Source organism: Suricata suricatta, chromosome 7 (genome assembly GCF_006229205.1).
Source record: "Suricata suricatta isolate VVHF042 chromosome 7, meerkat_22Aug2017_6uvM2_HiC, whole genome shotgun sequence".
In the NCBI taxonomy this organism is placed as follows: domain Eukaryota; kingdom Metazoa; phylum Chordata; class Mammalia; order Carnivora; family Herpestidae; genus Suricata; species Suricata suricatta.
Genome location: NC_043706.1, coordinates 39,937,277 through 39,945,340, shown reverse-complemented (window position 1 = coordinate 39,945,340; position 8,064 = coordinate 39,937,277). Strand labels below are relative to the sequence as shown.

Genomic DNA, 8,064 nt, shown 5'->3' with positions numbered 1-8,064 from the left:
CAGATACAATGGACTGAACTACCCAAGGTGCCCAGGCATTTTTTGTTTATTTATTTCAGTAATCTCAACACCCAACATGGGGCTGAACTCAAGATCCCAAGGTCAAGAGTCACATGCTCTTCCAACTTCCAGGCAGGCACCTTTGTGTCTTTGCATTTAAAAAAAATTATTATGTCAGCTTTGTAACCCCATACTTAGGTATTTTATAGTTATTCCAAAAGAATTCAGAAGGAAGCACGTCACTGCTTTTCTCTCGGGAATGGGACTGGGGTCTCAGGACTCACTTTTCACCAGGTACTCTCTTGTCCATTTGATTTTTTTGTCCCTATATTTGTGATATTTTCATAGTAAAATGAGGGGGAAATCATTGTTATCACCAGTGAGCAATGGTGTGTTTGCTACCTCCCTGGAGCTCCTGCTTCTATCAGCTTCTATAGGGCTGAAGAGATGACAGGGTGCTGCGCATGTAACTCCTCATGGGCATCCACTCATTCATTCATTAACAAATATTTGATAAATCGTTCCTATGTGCCAAGTACAGTTCTAGAACCCAGGGATATAGCAGTACACAAAACTGTAAAAGTTCCTGCCCTCCAGGGGACATACAGTCTACTGGGCTCAGAAAGACGTACAACAACGGTGCTTGGGTGGCTCAGTCGATTTCGGCTCATATCATGATGACACAGTTCATGAGTTTGAGGAGAAAAAGTAAGGCAGGGATGGGAGACGGGGAGTTCTGGAAATAGGAGCCTGCCACGTTGAACAGGGTGGTCAGGGAAGGTGACCGGAAAACAGGCTTGGAAGAGCTGAGGGAGCCCTCCAGGGAGCAACCTGGCAGCAGAGTTCCAGGACACAGCAAATGCAAAGGCTCCGAGGCAAGGGCATGGTCAGCATGCTTGGAGAACAGCCAGGAAAGCCGGCATGGCTGCAGAAAAGTGAGTGAGAGCAGTAGGAGAAGCGGTTAGAGAGGTTAAGAATCACCAGAGGACGATGCACTTGCGTCCGATGTGGGGAAGGCCAAGGCCAACAGGACTGCGGGTGGGGGTGGGGAGGCAAGCTGCAGTGACGAAGTTGGGGAGGCGGTGGGTTTCCCCCCTTCCCCCGGTGCTGTCGTCAGCTTCTGGATGCTAATGCCGCGCTCCCAACTCGCGGGAGGGGCCTTCCCAGAGCCAGGGAGGGCCGGCCGGGTTACGTGGCCGCGAGCGGGCGCCCCCTGGCGCGGGAGAGGGAGAGACGGCGGCGGCGGCGGGGATGGCGGCGGCGGAGACCGGGGCGCGGGAACGCGGTGAGACGACACAGCCAGGCCAGGCGGGGAGCCGGGCCCTGTACTTCTGCGGGAGCATCCGTGGCGGACGCGAGGACTCGGCGCTGTACGGTCGGATCGTGTCGCGGCTGCGGCGCTTCGGGACGGTGCTCACGGAGCACGTGGCGGCTGCGGATCTGGACGCGCGCGGTGAGGCGAGCGGCGGGGCGGCGGGGCGGCGGGGGAGCAGGCGGGTCCCTCCCCGCTACCGAGATTGCACTCAGCTCGGCGGCGGCCATGCGACCACGGGCGGCGCGCTCCCACCTCCCGGAGCCCGCCTTTCTGCCCAGCGGGGAAGGGAAGCCGAGGTTCAGACAGCGTGGGTCTCAGTGAACTTGCGGGTGGGAGCCCAGTTTCCGCATTCATTTATCTTCTTGACCTTGTTTCTTTCCTGGAGAACTTTCTTCACCTCTTTCCAGGGACTGAGCAGGGAGGAGCAGAATGGGAGTGCATGGTGCTGCTTCAGTTCCCAATTTACCCGCTGGCTTCTGCACCCGTACCTAAGACCAAGCTTATCTCCCTGCTTTCCTCCTTTGCGGTCAAGGGCTCCACCCCTTCTTGGGCCCGACGGACCCCAGTTTCTGGCACCACATTCTCTCTCACACATTCTCATCTGGCTGTTACTTCCTGGCTGCTGGGTCTTTCTAAAACATTGCTTTGATCAAGTTTGGTCCGGAATCTCGGCGAGTTTTCTGGTTTGAAAATCGCGCCAAAATTTTGTACTTTCTGCTCAGAAAACCTTTGTTTTCCACTCGCCCGACCGAGGAGCGGATCCAGGATTTGTGGGATCTAATGCAATTCTGGGAGACCTCTTTTAAAAAGGTGAACTCACACAGAATTGCCAGGGCGTTGAGAAGGGCTGCTGGCTCAAGTGTGGGACCTGAAGCGTAAGGTTCCTTGGTTTCACCGCTTGTCCCGTCCACTCCCACCTACTGGTTCCGAAACTTAAGTGTGCTCAAATGAAGTCTGAGGGAACTTGTTTTAAATGCGGATTCACATACCACAGCCTGGGATGAAGGCTTAGAATGCCTTTTTAACAAGCTTCCGTGATTCCGGAGGTAACATTTAATCAAGCTGGAAATGAGATCCTGGTCCATCAGAGCCTCTCCTACCTTCCTTTCCACCACCTCCTACTGGTCATGCGTTGTATGACAGCACTGGTGCTCCTTTGAGTGGTGCGGTTCGCAGTCATCTGGAGAGCTCCTGAAGCAGCCTGACCTCATATCGAGCTCTCAGCGGATGCTGGCCCTCACCAAAGCTCGAGAGCCACTCAGGCTCCCTAGTTGTGCATCCTTTGCACAACTTGCTACTGCCCATTTCCACCCCGCGCCAGAGCAGGCTATCCCTCCTCTCCCTCTCTGATCCCTGTCCCACACTGAGGTATAGTCCTTCCCTTAATCTCATCTGTGACACTCACTCATCTGGCCCTAATCACACATCCTTCCTTGCCTGGGATTGAATCTTATGGCTATTCTATTTTCTCACTCCTTTTCATGGAACCTTCGTGTTGGGTGGGTCCTTAGTCACCTGGCATGTGGCAGGGTGAATATGGGGGTGGCAAGGGCAGAGGAGAGGTACTGAGTGCTGAGGACCACGTAGGGGACTTGGCCTTGACCAGCTTTTCCTCATCCACAGGGGAAGAGGCTTCTGGAGGTGACCGTCTCATCCATGAGCGGGACCTGGCCTGGCTGCAGCAGGCAGATGGTGAGCAGTCCCCCCTCCTACCCACAAACTCCTCTGGGCTGTTAGACCCCCTGGATGTGCCTGCCGTCTGTCCACACCTAGGACTTCCCAGAGGTCCCTTCTCACCACACCCAGACTCTTGTCATTTCTCCCTTACCAGCCCCAGGTATCAAGATTTAGCCTCTTCTTTCTTCCCAGTGGTGGTGGCAGAAGTGACCCAGCCGTCGTTGGGGGTAGGCTATGAGCTGGGCCGGGCCGTGGCCCTCAATAAACGAATCCTGTGCCTGTTCCGTCCACAATCTGGCCGAGGTGAGCACTTCACGCCCCGGATGGCCCCTCCTCCCGCCTCTGGTTTCTGTAGACCCAGCCCTCAGCTCCTTCCCTGAGGGGCTCTGGGTACAGTGACTACCCCCAAAATGGGACAGGGAGGGGAACGGAGGGGGCGGTGTGGATGGGAGCCACCTCTACCTTCCTCCACCCTTCCCAGTGCTTTCAGCCATGATCCGGGGAGCAGCAGACGGCTCGAGGTTCCAGGTGTTAGACTATGAAGAGGGACAGGTGGAGGCCATGCTGGATCAATACTTTGAGGCCAACCTTCCTCTAGCAGGCGGCTGTCACCCCTGACCCAGCCTGACTTAACCCTGCTTTGTTACGTTCCTCTAATCCCAGACTCTGCCCTAGTGCCTTTCCTGCCTCCTAGCCCCAGTTCCAAATTAAAACGTATGTTTAAAATTCTAACTTTACGGGGCACCTGAGTGGCTCAGTTGGTTAAACATCTGACTACAGCTCAGGCCATGATCTCACAGTTTGTGAGTTCAGGCCCCGCATCAGGCTCTGTGCTGACAGCTGGCTCAGAGCCTGGAGCCTGTCTTCAGATTCTGTGTCTCCCTCTCTCTCTGACCCTCCCCTGCTCATGCTGTCTCTTAAAAAATAAATAAATAAATAAAATTTTAAAAATGAAACATTAAAAAAATAAAATAAAATTCTAACTTTATGTCTATGAGAGTGGTGGGGCTGGGTCAGTCCTCAGTAATATCCTTTTCCTGCTCCATTTCACTTCAAGATGTAGAGAACATTAAACTTTCTGTAGGTCCCCAAGAGAGGGTCTAGTTAAGTGCCTGCAACACTGAAAAGTATGGGAAGGCTGGGCCACGGGTGGGAGGTGGCTGTTTCTCTGTCTGATGCCAGACTGGGTCTGGGGCAAATAGGCAGGCCTATACCCAGCCCTAGACCATGCGGACCTTCATTTCCCTTTGTCAGTTTAGGTCCAATGGACCTTCTCTGAGAACACAAGAGTCTGGGGGTAAAAAAAAAAGAATGATGAGGAGGGGCGTGTGTGGAGGGAGCAGGGAGCTGACACTAGCCTTTGGGGACGCAGCTGCGTTAGCCTGCTTCTAGAGACGTATGTGAAAAAGTTTATTCAGTAAACAGAAGGTACTGCAGACACTGGGAATTGCTTCCCCCAACAATGGCGGGAAGGGGTGACTTCACCTCCTTGGCCCCCGTGACTGTGAGGTGGCTCCAGGTTCCTGCATCCTGGCCCTTAGTCGTAGGCCTCATCATCATCCTCCTCGTCACCAAAGAAGAAAGCGTCTCGGTCCAGGTTCTCAGACTCCTCGTCATAGGAGAAGCTATCATTGTCCAGCTCCTCATCAAACTCGTCCTGTTGCCACTCGGGCACATCATCCTCATCATCTTCCTCCTCCTCCTCCTCTTCCTCATCCATCTCCAGCCCCGAGGAGCTCTGGGGTCTAGCGAGGGAGAGAGCAGAGCCACACTCAGCCCCACACGAAGCCCGGCATCCCCCGCTCCCCCGCCATAACTCTGCCCACCCTACTCACTGGCTGCCAGGCACGTTGGATCCTTTCGCCTCTCGGGTCTCTAATGATGGGCTCGGCAGACCCAACCGGAAGTCCTGGCAAGCAGACAGGGAGACGCGGGAAGTGGGAGAGTAGAGGACATTGGGCCTCTGCCCACCATTGCTTCAGTGAACATTCTCTGAAGGCCCACTCCCTCCACTCTAGGTGCCAGGCTCCTGGCAGGAATGCTCCCACCCCCTCTCCCTCCCTCATCCCAGGCTTCCACAAACCCATGCCTTTGTGAAAGGTGACTCAGGCAGTCTCCTGGGACACAGGCTGCGATGGTGAGGCCCGGCGCCCCGGTGCCTCAGGAGCTAGCAGTGCGTGTTCATGTCCCGTCTGCCCAAGTTACTTACTCTTCCGTAAGCTCCGTGAGGGCAGGACTCATAGTTTAGACGCAACATCAGTGTATTGGAGCTGGAAAAGCCTGAGACCCCTTACTCAGTCGATCCCAATCCCCTGGCCCCCACTCCTGGGATACTGAGTCCACATCTGAGAAGTATGAAAAAGTTCCCCAAGTGATTCTGATAAGAATCTGGGCAAATACTCCTGATCTGGGCTAATGTTCTTGCAGCACTTGCCAGGCAGTTAAGTGACAGGGTCCAAAGGCATCCGGCAGGCGTGCCTAGGAGAGGGGCTGGGGCCCTGGCCCAGGTCTCCAAACATCCAGTTCACCCTCCCTGCCTTTCCTTTCGGATGCCCGAGGGCAGGGGCTGTGCCAGGCCACATACCTGGGTGGAATGCTGCAGGATAGCCAGCAGCCTCTCCTGGATCCTCCGGAGCAGCTCCAGGCCGGTGCTGAGGCAGTCTGCCCGCAGGAGGCGCAGGGATGAGGCCAGGTCTCCGCACCGCAGCAGCGTCTCCTCTGCAGAGGGGGCAGGGCACAGGGGCTCCCTCCCTTCTTCACTCCTTCCATTCCTTCCTTCAACAAACACCTACTGAACATCTACCAAGTTCTGCCAACACCTACGAGGCACAGCCCTAGACACTCGTTTTCGGGAGGGGGCCTACACTCTGGTGGAGGGGGACAGATGGTAATCAAACCAGTCAGGTGAAGCCTTTAGGCACCTGACAACGTGTACCGCCCCCCCTTCATACCTGAATTTTTAAAGGCCGATAGATCTGCTTCTGTAGAGCTGTGAAGAAGTAGGTGGAGAAAGAGGACAGAGCGCAGTGGGGAGCTGGGAGCAGGGACGGCCGCTCAGAGCGGGGAGGTGGGCGGGAGAGCGGGAGACAGCAGTGAGCAAGCAGGGGGCCAGGCCTCACCGAGGAGGATCTGCAGGGCGTTGGTGTGCAGCTCCAGGTTCTCTGTCTGCTGCTCCACCACGTCCATGTGCTCTGTGTCTTGGTTGTAGAAGCTGTACACACACGCATAGGCCAGCACCTGCGGGAGCCTGAGTCAGCCCTTTCCTTGCTCAGGCTAGGGGGCCTTGCTGCGCCCTGCTTCCTCATTCCCTCCGTCCAGGCAGGCTAGAGGAAAGCCGCCGGGCCCTCCCCCCGCCGGAACCCCTTGGTCCATCCCCCATCCTAGTCTCCCTGCCCCCCACAGCCCACCACCACCTTTCGAGCCTGCTCCAGACCCCGGCAGGCATCACTGAGGAAAGTGAAGGATTTGGGTGGGGGCACCTCGTGGATGGCAGACACACGGTTCCGCAAGCTCACAGCGAACTCCTGTGCAGGGGAAGGCAGGTCAGCGCTGCTGCGTGTAGCCCTCCCCCACTGGGTCAGGACGGCACCCACCCAATTTGGATCTCTGGCCCTGCCTGGACATCCACCCTAGCCCTCTGACCTCACTGACACAACGGGTTTCCCCCTTGCTCACCCGGGCCTGGTGATGGAAAGTGCACCTCTCATTATAGTCCTGGAACCGCTTCTCCTGGCGAGCTGCTTTGCTTACCTGGTAAGGGCAGGTTGAGAGGGCTCTTGGGTACTTTGCTGGGTAGGATGGGGTTAACACACTAGGTCCTAGGGCAGAACTCCCAGCACCTGTAGGCCCAGCTGGCTTCTGTCTTCCCAGGAGCCTCTCCCAACAGCCAAACGGCTGGGGACAGCCAGGGCCCCAAAGCGGCACCCCATCCTGATGGCCCTCGGGGCCTCCACCCACCCCCAGCCTTGGCCCTCACCATGGCAGAGCAGTTGTAGTAGTCTTTATGATTTGGCTTCCATGGCTTGAGGCAGCGCCAGCAAAATCCGTGGTTGCATTTGGCACAGGTCATGCTATGGAGGAAGCTGGCAGGTCAGAGGGCTGCTGGCTGAGGCCGGCCCGGGAACACTACCGGCCTGGACGCCCCATTGAACAGGCCCCTGGCCCCTCCATGACCTCACAGTCTCCTTAACCTCACCAATCCCTAGCGAGCACACCCTTGCTTCCTGGGCCCCTAACTGTGCAGACTTCAAATCTGGGGAGGAGCGCTTGGGGTCTCAGTTGGCTGGGCTTCTGGCGTGGGCTCAGGCCATGATCTCTTGGTTTGTGAGTTCCAACCCCTCAGCATCGGTTCTCTGCTGCCAGTGCAGAGCCCACTTTGGAGCCTCTGTTCCCGTCCCTGCCCTCCCCTGCTCTCATGAGCATACTCTCTCAAAAATGAATAAACAAACAAACAAAAAAAAGAATAAACATTAAAAAAATAAAATAAATAAAAGCGGAGGAAAGAGCATTAAGATTCAGGAGTCACTGGGGCGCCTGGGGTGGGTTCAGTCTGATAAGCGTCCAATTCTTGATTTCGGCTCAGGTCATGATCTCATGGTTCATGCGTCTGGCTCTGCACTGACCAGACCCCCGCTCCCAGCTTGGGATTCTCTCTATCTTTCTCTCTTTGCCCCTTCTCTGTGTGCACACTCTCTCTCTCAAAAACAAAAACAAAAACAAAAACAAGCTGCAGGAGTCACTGAAGGGCGCCTCCTTTGCTCAGGTCTCGGGTCAGCCCCATAGCCCCTCCCTACCACCAGGCCTCCCACTGCCTCCCATGCCCTCTGACCCCACCCGTGCCCACAGTACCCCTTCTTACTGCAGACACCCCTCGTTCTTCTCAATGGGAGCCTGGCAGCTGGGACAGCGCTTGGAGATGAGCTTGGCCAGGTGCTTGCTCTGAGCCTCCATGCTCATGCCGTCATAGTAGCCGCCATCATCGACCCACTGGGACATGTGGCCACAGCTGGCAGGGTAGTGTGCCTAGGGCAGGAGGGGATGACACGGCTGAGCTCTGACTAAGGGTGGCACTT

General features: G+C 56.1%; 2 protein-coding genes across 3 annotated transcripts; one reads left to right on the top strand and one right to left on the bottom strand.

Annotated features, from left to right (window-relative positions):
• Positions 1 to 1,244: 1,244 nt before the first annotated feature.
• On the top strand, positions 1,245 to 3,724 carry DNPH1 (2'-deoxynucleoside 5'-phosphate N-hydrolase 1). Its single transcript, XM_029945003.1, has 4 exons — positions 1,245 to 1,453; positions 2,939 to 3,007; positions 3,185 to 3,295; positions 3,474 to 3,724. Exons 1-4 carry the CDS (start codon positions 1,252 to 1,254, stop codon positions 3,608 to 3,610), a joined length of 519 nt encoding a protein of 172 aa, XP_029800863.1. The 5' UTR covers positions 1,245 to 1,251; the 3' UTR covers positions 3,611 to 3,724.
• Positions 3,725 to 4,381: 657 nt separating this feature from the next.
• LOC115295456 (cullin-9-like) lies at positions 4,382 to 8,033 on the bottom strand. 2 transcript variants are annotated; one of them, XM_029943341.1, is made up of 8 exons: positions 7,851 to 8,033; positions 6,969 to 7,062; positions 6,668 to 6,742; positions 6,406 to 6,516; positions 6,112 to 6,229; positions 5,577 to 5,710; positions 4,828 to 4,901; positions 4,382 to 4,737 (listed from the first exon to the last, which is right to left on the bottom strand). In XM_029943341.1, exons 1-8 carry the CDS (start codon positions 7,985 to 7,987, stop codon positions 4,530 to 4,532), a joined length of 951 nt encoding a protein of 316 aa, XP_029799201.1. In that variant the 5' UTR covers positions 7,988 to 8,033; the 3' UTR covers positions 4,382 to 4,529. The 2 variants fall into 2 exon arrangements, with proteins under 2 accessions (XP_029799201.1, XP_029799202.1); XM_029943342.1 differs by lacking the exons at positions 4,382 to 4,737; positions 4,828 to 4,901 and adding exons at positions 5,202 to 5,337; positions 5,944 to 5,981.
• Positions 8,034 to 8,064: the final 31 nt, after the last annotated feature.